The sequence below is a fragment of the Macrobrachium nipponense genome, chromosome 39, assembly GCF_015104395.2.
Source record: "Macrobrachium nipponense isolate FS-2020 chromosome 39, ASM1510439v2, whole genome shotgun sequence".
Classification (NCBI taxonomy): Eukaryota; Metazoa; Arthropoda; class Malacostraca; order Decapoda; family Palaemonidae; genus Macrobrachium; species Macrobrachium nipponense.
Window position 1 is genome coordinate 26,519,504 of NC_061099.1, and position 19,098 is coordinate 26,538,601.

The 19,098-nt window shown below is 33.6% G+C and overlaps 1 protein-coding gene across 1 annotated transcript; it reads left to right on the forward strand.

The window, feature by feature from the left end:
- Positions 1–9,398: 9,398 nt before the first annotated feature.
- LOC135210398 (uncharacterized) lies at positions 9,399–10,569 on the forward strand. Its single transcript, XM_064243302.1, has 2 exons — positions 9,399–9,497; positions 9,781–10,569. Exons 1-2 carry the CDS (start codon positions 9,399–9,401, stop codon positions 10,567–10,569), a joined length of 888 nt encoding a protein of 295 aa, XP_064099372.1.
- Positions 10,570–19,098: the final 8,529 nt, after the last annotated feature.

Here is a 19,098-nt window from a genome sequence, read left to right on the forward strand (position 1 = left end):
GTACTATATAAGTTATTAGCTAATCCAGTGAACGTCTTTTTTCGATATGCTGCAGTCGTGAACCCTGAATTGACTCTAGTGAAAAGGATGTCCAGAATTGGTAATTTGTTTTCATTTTCTATCTCCATTGTGAATTTAATGTTGGGATGTTTTAAGTTGATATGTTCCAAAAATTGAGCTATTTGCCATTGATGTGAAAAGTGCAATTGTGTCGTCAACATATCTTCTGTAATAGATTGGTTTACAAGAAATAGGACAATTGTCTAAATATTCTGTTTCCAAATATGGCATAAAAAAGTTGGCAAAACTTCTTGAACTTGCTGTGCAAGATTCCATGTTTATTTTTATACAACGACTCCATTCGCAGGTCGATGGAGTTGCTATGGGGTCGCCGCTTGGGCCAATATTTGCCAACTTTTTTATGTCATATTTGGGAACAGAATTTTTAGATTAATCAAGCAAAATTTAAACTATTAAGACATATTTAAGATTTTAAAGGAAAATCTAAGTAAATGAAAATCAAATCACCACAATTGTTAAAATGTGAAATTAAATCAAGTATGTAATGTTAAATTGCCACGGTAAAAATTGTGATAATCTAAGAGATTGCAAACACACAAAACATAATGAAATATATATAAAAAATTTAACAGTTTAAATGGCAAAACCTAACACCGGAATCAATAGTTTGAATACCCAAACTATTCAAGCATTAGAAAAATTTATTTAACCATGGTCAAAATACAAAATTCACTTTACCTTATAACTAAAATTTTTGCTTTTGCTGCATCTTCAAAATTCACCAAACACTGGGTAGGCCTGCTACAAAAATACACTATTGCAACGTCTGTACAGATTTCACAATCAATTACAAAAACTCAATTCCGCAAGAAACTTAACCAAATACTGACGAATGGCCGGTACAGAATCTTTACTTTTACTTTACAAGTAAAAAAAAAAAATGTGTGATATGTAAATAGAGATTGAGAGATATATATTACAATTAATGTTACAAGCACTGTACACAGTCTCTGAATAATAAGAATTCCATCTTCAGTCGAAGCAAAACTCTTAAATGACGTCATGGAATGTTCTTGAAAGAAAATGACGTCACTTCCTTAACAAAACATGTTGGAACTTCCGGTTCTATGTGACTTGAAAACAAAATGACCGAGGATTTATTCATAACCATTTTGGGACCAAGATACTCCGCAACCCTGCAATAAATGACGAAATTGCAATGCGCTTTTACTTCTATTTCAGTAAATCTAAAAAGCTTACGTGACTTTATGGAAAAATCTTTGGACAAAGCCTTAGGGTGTTCGATAACCACGAATGAACAGTACCTTCCTCTTCTCTTGACTGAGGCAAAATCTTACGTGAATGGACGGCTATCTGTCAACTCTCTTATTGCTAGCGATGACAGTTAAGTAAAACAAGGTGTTCGATATCACAAGTACAAAACACATGTTGCTGGGAGAGAAAAGGCGCGAAAATAAAATTATGTTATTCTTTAGTAATTCTGAGTTATGCTTATTGTGAAATCTAACACATTAATTGAATGATACTTTGAATAATTATCACTATTACCCATAATAGATGACAACTAGAATGTTAAACATAACAATATTCGATATCAAAGGCAATATCATAATATATAACTAACTACTTGAATTAACAATTAGTGCAGCAAAAGGAAAAAACAAGTAAGATATTTTCATGATGGATAATTTTAGCTAATGATGATGAATTAATTTACCGAAGGAATAAAATAAACTTAGTTATAATAGCAATTAAAGTACACTGAACTTTGCCAATTATTCCACTTTTAATTTCTAAAGTGAAGGAATCAAAATGAGCCTGGAAGACGGGATCCTTTTCTCCAACGCTATGAGGGGAAGGAAGGGGGAAGGCGGAGGCCAGGGGGAGGGGGGAGGAAGAGGGAAGAAGTGGATGGAACCTCAATCTACCCCTCATAGGTATTAGTTTCAACCCAATAATATAACTAAAAAAAAAAACACTTAATCGTATTGTTATTTAATCTGAAATTCCATTCACCCTTCCAGAGACTTCTTACCTCTCCAACTTCTGCACTTTACTTTAGTAAAATCCATCCCGTTGCCCTTACCCAAAATTTAGTCCATTAAGTAGCGGACTGTTCTTCTGGACGATGAGAGTAAAAGTGAATGGGAGGTATCTTTCCTTCGATATGTAAAACCTGCAATCACCTGAAAATTGCGGAGTATTATATTGTTGGTTTTAGCACAATTCTTTTGATTTATTCCTTAATTACTAACAATACCACGGGAATAACGTACACCCAAGGGGAATTATAACTGTTAAGTGCTTTGTCACCGCAGATTCGAGCCATTCTTTGGTTTAGAAACCTTGATAAACATCGGTAAACGATTGGTAAATATTGCCAATTATAATTCCCCTTGGGTCTACTTTATCAACGAGGTACAGTGAACTAAATATCAAAAAATATATGTGAATGGATAATGATATGAATTTATTTCAGGGAAAAAGAGATAAACCAGCTATCATCATATAGATTATGTAAAGGCGCAGGCAAAGCATAATCTGGACCACTCTTGCTTACCTCAATAAAATTTCTCTAGTAAGTTTTACATTGAACTAACCAATAATAAAAAGAAAATACTCATAGTGCCACCATGAGTCTTAAAATGGAGAAACAAGGCCACAGTTATATGTACATGTATATGTACAAAAATAAAACTTAAAAAAGGAGCTTTATTATTAAATATATATTTGTAGGGATGCATAACCATGGATTTGTACATAAATAAAACTAAACAGAGATGGTTATTTTGAAACATATTTGTACGAATAAATAACTGTGGATTTGTTGCTTCACTGAACTAACCGTTATCTGTAAAGCGCTCAGTTAGAAAAACCCTGGCTGATATGATGGGAAATACTGAGACATGGTCCTCCTTTGTGTTCATCATTGTCGTGAAGTCCTTGGCTTGGATGTAGGTGATTTTGCCCCGCGACTCTGATTCAGCTATCTCGCGGAGGATACCCGATTCTGCGCTCTGGTTAGAGATGATTTAATTTAGTATAGGTGTTCATTGCATTAGGATCTTTCCTAGATATTAACCCCAAAAGGTTTTACCGATATGTATCCACCTTTACGGCCGGTTAATACAATCCCGTGAGGGATGACCGTAAAAAACAAAGACTATACATATCATAAAGGTATTTGAAAGGAAAGGGAAATGAATGATTTTAATTGATATGCAAAGGTAATGAAAGTGATTTGCTTCTTTAGGGTATAAAGTCTAATTTTTCTAATTATAGTGTATCATTATACTTTGAATACACACACATACACATACATAAATATATTATTCGAGCTACAATGTCCTTTAATATCTAATTCACTCTACCTCGAAACTGATATATTTTCATATATGTAAACCGAAGGGGAATTTTTCAGTTGATAATAATTTCGTGCCCTCATGGGATCGAACCACCGTCCAGCGGACAGGGACGAAATCAGGACGACATTGACGTTAGCGACCCCATGAGGGGACGAAATTATTATCAACTAAAAAATTCCCCTTCGGTTTACATATATGGAAATATATCAATTCCGAGGTAGAGTGAATTAGAGATTAAAGGACATTGTAGCTCGAATGATTTATATGATCACGGTGATACGGTGATGTGATAATTATATATATATATATATATATATATATATATATATATATATATATATATATATATCAACAAATCATTGTAGACGTGTGATGAACATTTATGCATACAGCCAGGAGAAGGGTGAAAATAAATGACTTGAACCAAGCAATTTCATATATATCTATACCTCATCAGGGTTCAGATACAAGTGCCAAGAAAACAAATACAGACACAAGAAGACTTCGTGGCAAGACAAATGATTTTAACAAGACAAACAACGCTAGCAATTACCGAACAGTCCTAATGCTTAATAGCCTACTTGTTTTAAAATACCCTTCGTTAAAATTTCATCAACTTTGTATAAACCTAGGCTGATATTTAATAAATTGTCACAGTCTTGTTTAATTGTACAGGAATCTATTAAATTTCTTTTCACTAAATCTTTGCAAAAAATAATTTCCTTTGAGTCTGTCCAGTTAATACCTTGATTACTATTATTCATGTGTACAAATAATGCATTTGACATATTACCAGTTCTTACATTATATTTGTGTTGTTTTAATCGAACTGCCAGTGTCTTTCTACTTTGTCCTACGTAAGTTTTATTACATTGTTTACACGGAATCTTATAAATGCATCCTGTTCCATTTCCAGGTGAATTTCTAATCAGGAAGTTTCTAATAGTTCATAGCTTTTTGAACCTAGCCTTATTACCTAGTGGCTTGATTTGTCTCGGGATGTTATTAAAGCAAGTATACTTGCTTTAATCAATCATTTCTCACCGATCATCACATTATATTGCCCTCTCATAGGTTTCGAAGTTCGCGTGTACGAATGCACTAACTCCCTCTAGAAGGTTCTTTTGCACACGCCCTGACGAACGTATGAACTCACACATGAGGATTACCCCAAGAGTCTGTTGGCATTCCACCCAAACTATTCGCTGAGCTACAGTTTAACGTCTCGAAGCTTTCTCCACAACAAACAGCTGCTAATGAAAATTCCAATCGAGTTCGTTGCTCTATATGATTCAACTGACTACCTTTTAAGCGTGGGTAATATATATATATATATATATATATATATATATATATATATATATATATATATATATATATATGTACGTATATATATACACACGCACACACACACACACACACACACATATATATATATATATATATATATATATATATATATATATATATATATATATATATATATATATATAATAAGTAATGTAAATTAGAAAAAGGCTATGAATTTTATTTTTTAAAATCAAAGCTGCACAATGATTACAAATTGAAAATATAAAAACGAACGACTAAAAGGAAAACTTAAAAACAAAAAACCGAATAAATAAAAAAAAAATTAGAATATCAAAATAATATAAAAATTCAAAAGCTGAGCAAAGCTTGACCAACCTATTCAGTGGCAATGTCAAGACTGGAGAAAACATTAAAAAAACTAAGAGAGGTACAATGTGCCAGCAGAGGTTTGGCTGTTCATCAAGGGAACGAGTCGTGTGGATCATTAACGATTCGAGAATTGTCAATTCATGGCTGTTGGAAGTTCGCCCTAAAACTGAAAAGTCCTTATTTCCAATCGAGATTTTACACATTCTAGAATGATTTCTAATATTAGAAAACATTGGGTTTGAAATTTTGCTGCCTGTCCTATAGCTCACTCCACGATGAGTCTATGCTTACCTTCAGAAGCCTCCTGGTGGATCCAATATAAGTTCCTGAATTACATTTAAGACAAGTATAGCTATACACACAACCGGAGGACATATAAGGGCATAAACGATCTTTGAACTTAAATAATAACCCAATGGTAACATGATTAATATGTATCAAGTGAACCTTAATAGCTCAAAATTTGTTTTGGATATGTTGCGAAAATGTTTTTTTTCTAAAAGTATCATAAAATAAAAACGGAAACCCAGCATAAATATTCAATTCAGGAACATTATAATCTGCAGGTCTGAGGGAGAAGTACTTGCCTAGAAGCAAGTAAAGCATCTTAAAGACCAGTTCAGAGGGAAGCAGTTTTCTTTAAAATATTTGCATAAAAAGACAGTCTCATCTTGGAAAAGAAACTAATCGAAAGTTAACGTTAGAGCCCTGTGGAGGAGAGTAAAAACAGATTTAATTTTAAAGTTAAAAGAACATAAACTATAAACATTTGACCCTAAGGCTTTAAATGTTCTAGTCAATTTAAAGGAAAGATTTTGTTGCAAGATTCAGACCTGGTCATGACCAGCTTCGATGTAGAATGCTTATTTATTAATGTACCCGTGGAGGAAACTAAATATAATTTTTAATAAGTTTTTTCCGAACCCGGCACAATTCTTAGTGGTTTTAACCGTACGTCTTTTTTAAGACTTTTAATCCTGACATTGCTGGACAAAGCCTTTATTTTCAACTGTAAGTTGTACAAGCAGGTTGATGGCATGGCGATGGGAAGTCCTATAGGTCCTACTTTTGCCAACATTTTTATGTCCCTGGAGGAGCACTTCTTAGATGACTATCCATTAGCCTGCCACCCCCTTTTTTATGTAAGGTATGTTGATGAGAGTTTATAAATGTACAATATTCCAACGTTAAGTTTACCCTGGAAAAAAAATGAAAATCAGCTTTCTCTTCTAGACGTCCTTGTTTTAAGACAAAATAATAATTTTAACACGACAATTTTTAGGGAAAGAACACTTACAGGCTTACGGTTAAATTTTTATGGTTTCTGTTCTTTTAACATTAAAATTAATTGTTTTTACTCTCCTCGACAAGGTTCTAACGCTAACTTCCGATTGGTTTCTATTCCAAGATGAGATCGTCTTTTTATGCAAATATTTTAAAGAAAACTGCTTCCCGTCTGAACTGGTCTTTAAGATACTTTGCCTGCTTCTAAGCAAGTACTTCTCCCTCAAACCTACAAATTATAATGTTCCTAAATTGAATATTTATGCTAAGTTTCTGTTTTTATTATATAATGCTCTTAGGAAAAACCTTTTCGCAACATATCCCAAATAAGTTTTGAGCTATTAAGGTTCACTTAATAGCTATTAATCCTGTTACTATTGGGTCATTGCTTAATTTCAAAGATCGATTATGCCCTTATAGTACCTCTGGGTGTGTGCGTAGCTTCTATGTGTCTTAAATGTAATTTAGGAACTTATATTGTATCCACCAGGAGGCCTCTGAAAGAACGCATAGGTTCTCATCATGGAGTAAGCTATAGGATAGGCAGCAAAATTGCAAACCCAGAGCTTTCTTATATTAGAAATCACTCTAAAATGTGTAACCTTTATTGAAAATAAGGACTTTTCAGTTTTAGGGCGAGCTTCCAACAGCCATGAATTTACAATTATAAAATCGTTAATGATCCACACGACTCGTCCCCTCGATGAACAATCAAACCTCTACTGGCACAATGTATATTACCTCTCTTAGTTTTTTTATTGTTTTCTCCAGTTTTAACATTGCCGCTGAATAAGTTGGTCCAGCTTTGCTTAACTTTTGAATCTTTTGAAATTTATCATAATATTTTAATTTTTTTCTTTTTATTTTATGTTTTTTTTAAGTTGTCATTTTAGTTTTTCCTTTTGATATTTTTACTATGTAATCATTGTGCAACTCTTATTTTTAAATGTTAAATTCATAGCCTTTTTCTAATTTACATTATCTATTTTGTACAGCCCTCGAAAATGTAAGGAAGCCATTACGAAACGTCGGGAATAAATTGACCCTTTTTAGTAAGTCTTTATATCATTTCTTCATTGATACACACACACACACACACACACACACACCACATACATACATACATATATATATCTATCTATATATATATATATATATATATATATATATATATATATACATAATATAAATATAATATATATATATATATATATATTATATATATAATATATATATATATATATATATATGATATATATATTATATAGATATATATATATATAGATATATATATATATTATATATATATATATATATATATATATATATATATATCTATATATATTATATATAATATATATATATATATATAGCTCTCTCTCTCTCTACTTCTTCTCTCTCTCTGCCTCTCTCTCTCTCTCTATATATATATATATATATATATAATATATATATATATATATATATATATATATATATAATATATTACTTTTTCCATTTTAAACCCATTTCATTCTTTTTATTCTTTTGGATAGATTACCCAACTCACATTTCTTTTGATACCATTTATACATGAATCGTAAAAGAAATGTTAAAAAACACTCATCAATTACTTTGGAAAAAAAGACCAAAATCTTACCTGAAAATACTGGACATATACCGTGTCAGACACCCACATCATTTTTATTTTGGGGTCATCCAAGACCGCTCTGAAGGACTGATAGGGCTGTGAAATGTAACGGACAGCCAACAGGGACATGAGATTCCCGCTGTAACTTTCGAGAACAATCATCACCAACACACCCCAGCTTCCGATGATCATTCTTTCCCACCAGGAGATGAATACGTCGCTGTCAGCTGTAATTATCAAGACGTGGCTCTTATTTCCTACTTGCTGCTTGTGATGGCCTTTGCTGTGTTAAGTAATTAATATGATGTAAAATGAATGTAGAGAGAGAGAAATGGAAAGAATGAAACTACAAGTATTAGGGCTTAGTGAAGTTAGATGGCCAAGTGTGGGATGTTCTCCAACTTCAACAGGATGAACCTTTATGTACTTGGGAGGCCAAAGTGCTGAGAGAGGTGTTGGTGTGATGTTGGACAAATCTATTAAACCATGTTTGATAGGCTATTGGGCTTTATCTGCCAGGATTTTGTTGGCGCGTTTAAAAGGCACACCATTCAATATATGCATAATACAAGTATATGCACCTACGTCGGGACATGATGAAGAGGATGTTGATCAGTTTTATCTGGAGTTAAATCAGGCAAGAGAGCAGTGCAAGGAGCATGAAGTAATTGAGGTTATTGGTGACCTCAATGCGAAGGTAGGACAGGGAAGAACACAGATATTGTAGGATTTTTTGGATTAGGTAGAAGAAATGAGATGGGAAACAGATTTATAGACTGGTGCTTAGAGAGAGAACAGATTATTTCAAACACCTGGTTTAAGCCCCACCCAAGGGATCTCTGGACATGGAAATACCCTGGTGACAGAGTGAAAATCTACCCAGTTGTAGCAACAGTGATGGTGAAGTTGAAGAATCTGAGGAAAAGTATACCTAAATCAAAACAGAGGATGACAGAGGATATCTTGATAATGATGGATGAAAGGAGGCAACAAAAGGGTAAAAATGAAAATAGATATAGAGGTCTGGATAGAACTATTAAGAGGGAATGCACAAAGGCAAAGGAGAAATGGATGGATGAGATTTGTGAGGAAGTGGAAGGTTTGGATAGAATGGATGAACGGATAAAGTATGATAAGGTGAAAGAAATTACTTTCAAAAAGAAGAGAAACATCAGCACTGGTATCAAAAAAGCGGATGGAACAATAGTAATGGAGTCAAAAGAAATATTGGAAAGATGGGCGGAATATATTGGAGAATTGTTGGATGAAGACAGACTAGAACATCTAGATTTGAATGACAACGGAGAAAGACCAAGTATAATTAGATCAGAGATAGAGGCATCTTTAAAACAAATGAAAAGCGATAAAGCAACAGGTGATGATGGAAAGTAGCAGAGATGTTGGTAGCTCTGGGAAAATACATCAGTGATATATTGATGGAAATAGCGGAAGGAATATATGAAGATGGAGAGCCTGCAACACAGATGTATAAATCGGCATTTATCACAATACCAAAAATACCAGGAACACTTGAGTGTAATAAACACCGGACTATCGGTATCATGAGTCAGATCACAAAAATAATATTAAGGATGGTTTAGAACAGAATAAGAAATAAGATACTCCCAGAAATTGGCAATGAATAATGTGGATTTATGAGAGATAAAAAGACAAGAAATGCAAATTTTATTTTGAGAATGTTGATGAAGAGAGCAATAGAAGTGAAAAAGGATCTATATGTTTGTTTTGTTGACTATGAAAAGGCTTTTGATCGGTTAGACATATAGACCTTATAAAGATACTGGAACAGATAGATTTCGATGGGAAAGATCTAAGATTGATAAAGAATTTATATTGGAAACAAGAGGCATCAGTGAAAGTAGAAAAAGAGGAATCAGAGACTCTGCATATCAAGAGAGGTGTAAGACAGGACTGTGTGTTTCTGATCTCTTCAATTTATATAGAGAAATGATAATGAGAGATCTCAGAAATATAGAAGGAATTAAGGTTGGAGGAGTCACTGTTAATAATATCAGATATGCTGATGATACAGCACTTGTTGCAGACTCCCATGATAAACTTCAAGCTTTAATCAGTACTCTACACCAATCAAGCAGAGAAAGAGCTCTGTCAATAAATATTAAGAAAACAGAAGTTATGATAATCAACATGGATGAAATACCCCCAAGAATAGATATAAAAATTGATGCTGAAACACTTAAACAAATCCATATTTATAATTATTTAGGATGCACTGTCGGAAGTGATGGAAAATTCGAAAAAGAGATCAAGAAGAGAATATCCATGGCAAAAGATGCATTTGGTAAGATCAAGAAATTAGTCACCAACTCGAAAATATCTATGAATCTAAGGAGGAGGTTTGTGGAATGTTTTGTTTGGTCTGTATTGTTGTATGGCTGTGAAACTCTGACCTTGAGGAAGGCAGAAGAGGAGAGGTTACAGGCTGCAGAAATGTGGTTTTGGAGAAGGATGTTAAAAATATCATGGACAGAAAGGAAAACTAGTGAAGAAGTATTAGAGAGAGTAGGCGTTGAAAGAGAGCTTTAGGCCTCAGTGAGAGGTAGACGAATGCAGTTTGTGGGTCCCATAGTAAGAAGACAAGAACTAGAGCATCTCTTTCTCACTGGTAAAATCAATGGAAGAAGACCGAGAGGAAGACCTAGACAAAAATATACGGCTGGATTGGTGAGAATGACTGGAAGAAGAATGTCTGCAGCTCAGTTGCTGCAGAAAGCCGGAAATAGAGAGGAATGGCGAGCCATGATTGCCGACGTCCTTGGGGATATGGCACCTGGATGATGATGATGAATGTGGTATAAAGAACATCTTTCAATAGGTGGCTGTTATATTCTACTAGTATGGTCTTTGCTGTGTTATGTAATATGATATAATGTGGTATATTTAAAAGAACATATTTTGAGGATATTGTGTTCCAATGCAAACGTGCTCGCAACAGGTTTCATTCGCTCATTTTACTTGTCTTCTATAATCCTCATCATTCTTATTTTTTTACCAAACTAATACTTTTCCTTTAAGCAAAGAGATTTATGTTTTGGTCTATTGTAATGAAGGACCTAAACTATTTCAGTTTGTGTATTTTACAGAAAATATTTTTCATAATTAACACAAAAGTAATGCAGCAACCTGCATTCCATTTGAGTGACCAACTCATTATTTCGATAAATATTCCGTGACTCTCAGACCCTGAAATTCTAATCTCGAAGAGAGAGAGAGAGGGAGAGAGAGAGAGAGAGAGAGAGAGAGAGAGAGAGAGGGGCAGTGTTGCTTATGTAATGGCCACAGATATTAAGGGTAAAATTCTATAACTGATCCCTGTTTACTCTACAGTACTGTTCGATAGACCGGTCATAAACAATCAAGTTGTCGTATATGCTTATTCGTATTTTCTGCTTGGTGTCAAAGAAAATAAGTACCTTTATTTGCTCGCTTATTCTTAACATTTAGTCATAGTCTCTCTATACTATTCAAGCAACACTATCTTATACACAAATACAAATATCATCAATGAGTGTTAGGCACTTATAACCATTGGGAGAGTATATTGTATTTAAAAACGGTGATTCTGTAGGTTATAACATTCTTAAGAATGACTAGGGAGCGAGGAGATTGGGAATCAAGCTAGGAGGAAGGAGCCAGCTGCACTACTGCACAACTCCGCTGATTAGTAGGAAACGGCTCTAAAAAGTTTTTTTTTTTTTTTTTTTTTTTTTTAATAAGCACTAAACTGAAATGGTGAAATATATGTAGTGGCCGGTATAATGTCAACAACAATTTGTATTTTTTACCATTGTCATTTCTTATACACAATTTACTTCATACAAACTATGAATTGATAATGATGGAAAAGTAGTGTTGAAAAGATTCTTTTTAAATATAAATAAATAAAGAATGATGCAGTGATAACTGTAATACAAAAATCTAATTAATTGTCCTTCAGGAGGATTTTTATTGAAGCATAATTTAGTCATCTATCCTCTTTTCCGTTTCCCTGTCTGAAATAACTCTTCATCAGACGACAGACCCCCCCGCCCCCAAAAAAAAAAAAATAATAAATAAATCTAGAAAAGGAAATGGAAATTAAATATAAAATTAATGCCAAAGACCAAGTGCTTGGACCTATGAGGTTATTCAGCGCTGCAAGGTTTTATAGTTATTGTAAGACGAGAATGTCGTAGTTGTACTATGAAACATATGTTAGGGGAAGTCGGAAATTAAGATGGAATATAGAGAACTGAATGGATGTACAGGCAAAGGATTGAAACAGGTCGCAGCTACGAGCCCAAAGCACGCTGCAGAGAACCTTAAGTAATGCCTAAAATGCACCGCGTGAAGGTGCACGGACGGTACTACCCGCTTACGGTGTTAAATCCTTGAACAACCTGTCAAATACTTGCCCTGATTCATCAAAATCCGGAAATACTTCCCAGTGGTACCAAGGGAAGAACCCGCCCACGACCATTTTATCTTCCTGATGACGAAGGCAGTGAGGACGGCTATGCAAAACGATATAAAAAAATAGATCCAGACGGATAATGTAAAGGGTAAGACGAAGCTCCAAGGATTGACTTCGGTTCCACCTCTTCTGCCTTGGATGATCAGGTAGTCTATGATTAAAGGGACCGTGAATACAACGACACGTGACCTTGCGTAGGTTATGGCTAATGGGCCTAGTGCCAGATCTGCCTCCTGCAATGGAAAGTTGGAACATCTTAACTATATAATATATATATTATAATATATATATATATATATATATATATTATATATATATATATATATATGTATATATATATATATATATATATATATATATATATATATATATATATATATTATATATATATATATATACACACACATATACATGTATGTGTGTATTATATATACATATATATATGTAGAATCTACAGGTCACTTTTTTACCAGATACATATGCAATTGTAATAGCCATAATGCCCTCTTAACGTCTTGAATTCTTTGCTCTTTTTTGGATACGCCTGTTACTACAAAGCCTGAAGATCCAAGTTCAAAGAAATATGAAGAAGAAATTGGGATGTCCTGTCCTGGGAAACGAACCCAGGTCCAATAATCACAAAGAGGTCGCGGTCAGCAACGTGACCTCTTTGAGATTATTGGACCTGGTTAGTTTCCCAGGACCGGACATCACAATTTTTTTCAAATTTCTTTGAACTTGGATCTTCTGTCTTTGTAGTAACAGGCGTATCCAAAAAAGTGCAAAGAATTCAAGACGTTAAGAGGGCTTTTTGGTTATTATAATTGCATGTATATAAATGTATATATATATATATATATATATATATATATATATATATATATATACATATATAAGGTTTTTTGCCACAAAAGAAAAAAATGAAAAAAGCGAGATAGCCGAGTACTTTCGGTCCTGTTCGGACCCTTTACTTAAGGCAAACTTTATTTATACATAGCATCACGTTTTATATACTTCGTGATCAAGTTATTCATCATATATATATATATATATATATATATATATATATATATATATATATATAATATATATATATATATCTAGTATTATTTTTCGTCTTCTCATATAAAGAGCGAGGGAGATATGAAAAAAAAATTGAGCCGTATGTAGGTACTTTTTAGGAACTTGAATATATATTAGTATATATATATATATATATATATATATATATATATATATATATATATATATATGAATATATATATATATATATATATATATATATATATATATATAGTATATATATATATATATATAATTATATATATATATATATATATATATATATATATAAGTATATATATATATATATATATATAATATATATATATATATATGATATATATATATATATATATATATATTATATATATATTACTATATATATTATCAAGTTCCTAAAAAGTACTACATACAGCTAAATGTTTTTTTTTTCATATCTCCCTCGCTCTTTATATGAGAAGACGAAAAATAATTAACGTACTCTTTCTAAAGGTAAAGGATAAAACTGATGCTAGAATGAGTAAAGAATAGATTAATACGTTACCTTTCTTTGCACAGCTCCAACCTGTCCATTCCAGGTTCCATTGGGAAGAAGGAAGCCATAAGAGTCTACAGACAGTAATGAGTATCTGTTTAAATTACAAACAAGTAAAATCAGTAAAAAAAAGAATAACAATTTTTAGTGTTTTATATACCTGCTAATGTAACATCTCTAATATTATATACAATATTCGAAAGTTATGATATTATAACAAGTTTCGTTGCTTTGTAATAATAAGGTGTGTGGTTAATTTTTTCTGTGCTTAGTAAAATCCAGATAGCTCAATACCCTCACAAAGTCTTAAAGAAAAGCTCAAATGAAAGGTAGTACAAAACATTCTGTCATATTTGAAATATTTAATTAGATTAGATTAGTAAGGCTTAATATTAACTTCGACATTGGAAGATCCTTGTAATGATATATGTAGGCATTTCTACTTATGAATGAACTTGAGGTATAGCAGTTTTTGGTGAGAAAAGATTCTTTATTATCCACGCAGAGTTTTACTTATGAATGAACTTGAGGTACAGCAGTTTTTGGTGAGAAAAGATTCTTTTTTATCCACGCAGAGTTTATTTTACACTTATCCCAGCAAATAAGATTTTCGCAAAATGAGTCCATTGTTGAAGTGGTACTTACGTAAAATTAACTTGCTTGGCAAGTAACTGCACCACGTCATCCACTGGCCCCGTTATACTGTACTGAAGATCACCATTTTCCGCCTTTTTTTCCGTCAGTATCACGTGGGGCAAAAAGTTTCTTATGGCCGCTTTCACGTGGGCACCATCTATCATTCTATTAACATGGATATGAAATGTTTAAGGTCGTTCCCCTAATTGTAGCCAAAGCGAGTAGCATATATCACTAAATACACTCAGTGAAGCTTACTTCAGAAATATTCAAGGTCTTGTGGAAATGGGACAGAAGGCTGTTTTCGTGGAAATAATATTTGATGGAGCTGCAAGCTAACAAAGACTGATCGGAATATGATATAGGCATCCTATTACCAGCAGTTCTCCAAATGGGCAGATTTTTTGTGTTATTCAAAACTAATATCTTTTTTAAATGGAATGTATGATAATCAGTCTTCTGGAATTACCAAGCAACTATGACATTTCTTACCTACTGAACTTGTCCGGGAAGGGATGCTTCTGGCCAACGTAAACAAGCCCTTTTTCGGGAACCCACGAGGCTGTCTGTACCTTCCGAAGACTGTACGGAATGTATATGAACATTCTGCATCTGTTGTGGAAAAGAGAAACATTGTTGTAAGTTCCTTGTGCAGGAGAACCAGTTTTGGTTATAGAAACAAATACTGGCCCGAACGGAGAAACAAATCCACAGTGATATATACGTGCATATATTTAAAGATAATGCCGTACAGAAAGCTTGCGAGAAACTGTTCGAAGAGTTTCCCGAAAGCTTTCTGTATCTTTAAATATATGTGCTTACATCTACATCACTGTGGATTTGTTTCTTCATGTCAAGACTCATGCTAAAATAGTGTTTTTTTTTATTAATTGTTTTTATACAGATTTTCTAAGGACCCAAAAACAGGCACACACATATGCGCAAAAATAAATCATCTTCATTTTGAACGTTCACTATATAAAGATAGTCATTACCTCAGAGTTGTGGGGAGGGATTCAAAGAAGACAACAACAGCGTCCATCGAGGAGAGATCTTCATGGATAGGGCGGAGGTCAGAGGAACGGACTTTGGTTAGAATTATGAGTCTGGTAGGCTGGGTCAGGAGGTCTCTTTCGACCGACAATTTGACGGCAGTTAGCAAGAATTTTAGGTCATTGCTGACCACCATGACTGTGAGACACGTCGATGAGCGCTTAATCTAGAGAGGAAAGGAATAAGGTAAGTGTGCGGGAAGGGGGGTGCTGGTGGGGGGTGGGGACGCGTTACCGTCAGTGCACCTCATTGAGTGCACTGGAGGCACTACTAAAGGTTCTTTGCAGCGTCCCTTCGGCCCCTAGCTGCAACCCCTTTCATTCCTTTTATTGTACCTCCATTTATATTATCGCTCTTCCTTCTCGCTATCCACCTCTTCTAGCAATTATTTCATTGGGCAACTGCAAAGTTTTCCTCCTGTTACACCTTTCAATCTAACCTCCCTACACTTTATTTTCTTTCCAGCGCTGAATGACCTCATAGGTCTCAGTGCTTGGCCTTTTACCTAAACTCAGTATTCCGATGGTCAAGAGCATTTTTTGGAAGAGGATGAGGAAGGACTGTCGACACATATCCGTAGCAGATATCACTGACGCTGATCGGAATTGGCTATTCATTCTATTTAGCTCCTAAAGCAGAAGTTCAAGTTCAACTTGATGAAAGGAAAGAAATATAATAAAAAAAATGCTGCTTTCATCAAATGAGGCGTCTTTGCTTTGGTATTATGACCTTCAGCATACCATCTGACAGAATGACTGGTATTTTTATCTGGCAGTTATTTTATATTAAGAAAGTAATTAGAATAATTATGATGAATATTTTTAAAAATGTTTACCTCCACCGCCTTTTCTGCAGCGGACTGGATATTAAAAAGTGTGGCGTTAGCATCCATCTGCTTTTTAATTTCCACGTATGCAGGAAAGTAGTACATGTCTGAAACATCATGCATGATCTGAAAAGGAAGAATGATATTTTTCATAAAAACACCCCAAAATGATGATAAGTATAAAGGAACATTATCGATATTATATATCAGCAGTAAATAAAGGTATTAGTAAAGTAAAGGCTTAGTTTAATGTGTTGTATCATAACACCCAACAAGTTACACTTAAAATGGTACCGAATTTGCGCAACAAAATGAAATGGTAATGTTTAATTGATCATTAACATACTTTCATAATAATGTCTTGATGCGATAAGTACTAACACACAAAATATCAACCTCCTAAATACTATAATTTTGAAGTACTCAAATATAAAATAATCTTTTTTTTTCTCCAAACTGATATGTTTATGAATCAAAATTTAATTTCTCAGAGGTAAGTGAATAACATAAGGAAACATGCTGGTTACTTAATGTTCTACTATTGTTAGAAACAAAGTAAACTATTTGTTTCAAAAATTGTTAAACTGTTTTATTCTTAAATATAATATATTATTCTAACTTTGGATGTGAATTCGTCTTAGAATATTTTGTTGGAACATTACCTCAGTAACAGTTGAAGCTGAAGTGCTGCCATCAGTGACGAGTATGAGAGAGCAGGAGGGCACTGCAGAATTTTCTAGCAACCACATGATCGGTGCTCGTGATAGAGTTAAAATGTCTGTGACTTCTAAAACGAAAAAGTCAATACTTTGAAACACTCTGAGTCTATTACAATAACTCATTGTGAAAACAAAGTTGAGGAAACTTAACGTTTTGGGATGAAAATGAACGGAGCACCTTGATCCAGAAATGGTCTCAGTGGTTAGATCAGAAGGTTAAAAGTGAAATTGAGTCAGGTAAAAAAATCCTGTTTGACTTTTTTTTTTTTTTTTTTTTTTTGCAGTGGTAAAGGAATATGCATTCACTACAGTTGTAGAGTCTCGTATCCTCTAGTTAAAGCTAATCACTAAGTTTTTGGTTTTACACTATCAGTCAGCGACATTATATTGATCATATGGAATATGGTGTAAATACAGGTGACGATACATGATTGAAGTGTACTAACTGGTTGAACAGGGTAACAAACGTAATGGGTAGGATTAAAATCTCCACTACATAAAGTTTGGGTTTAATTTGATCTATGATATGACTTATTGGGCCTGACGGTTCACAGTTCAAGTTGCTTAAAATCCACTACTCGGCCCTCCCATCCCACCACTCAAAAATAAATAGATTATGTTGAAGCACCCGTATTGTCCTTAGTGTAAACTTTGAAAACAAAGCCAAAAACGTAGCAGCTACTTTTTTTTTTTCATGAACCTTTTGATCTTAATTTAGTAGGAAGACATACAGAACGAAACTGAATATACAAGGTTAATTGATTTTATGGATACACCTTATTCTTCATATGCATATATAAAAAAAAATCAAGCGATACTAGGCACTGAAGTTTATTGTAAAAAGGCGATAAAAAGTATAAAAAAAACTTCTATCATGCTGATAACAGATGGATTTTTATATGTATTAAAAGAATACAAATTATTCGTACCTGCTGGGTACAGCCTGGTGCCCTGGGCTCTTCGATGTATCATTACCAGACTCCATAACAAGACGTATAACATTTGGATTTTCCTGAAATATATAACATTTAAGAAGCATGTTACACGTTGTAGAACATATGTCACGTAATAGGAATTTGTAATTAATTTTCACTGTGCAATGTAGAGGTAATTGGAAATTTTTCGTGATGACATATTCTTTTCTTTTACTTTTGAGGGCTTGACTTAACAATCTGCATCTGCTTTTTTTCTGAATATCCACAACTGGGTCTGCTGTCTTCCTTCTAAGGTTTATTACTTAATTAATTATTACATTGCTTTTATTGTCTTTGCCTTTGGCCTTTATCCAACATTACTTCATTTTAGATAATTTTAGAGTTTCTCTTTAAGAGAGCGCTTACAAGAGCGAGATCTCGGTCCTGCCAAATGATCGGCGATTTTCAGCCATCACTTCCTATCCCTTGATTCAAATGTACTTTTTCTTTCGACTATAACTATTCTTTATTCGTTTTTATTTATATTACTAGATTTCTTGAAATTAAAGTTCCTTCATTCTTTCACCTTCTATGTAAACGCAGCAAGGTGGGATCCAGAGACATTAGTAGCAATGGTCTTTTAAAATTCAAGTCTTTGGGATAACCAGTGAAAATTGCTATGCTACTCAGACTTAATATTTTTGCCTAGTGCTGACACTGACTATTGTCTTTTACTTCAATAATGTAAATTTTAGTCCCACACTTAGGAAATTTGGTCGCAACTTAGATGTTTAAATTTTGTCGAATACCAAGGTTTTCAGGCCACTAAATCAATTTCTTATAAGGCAGAAGGCCAG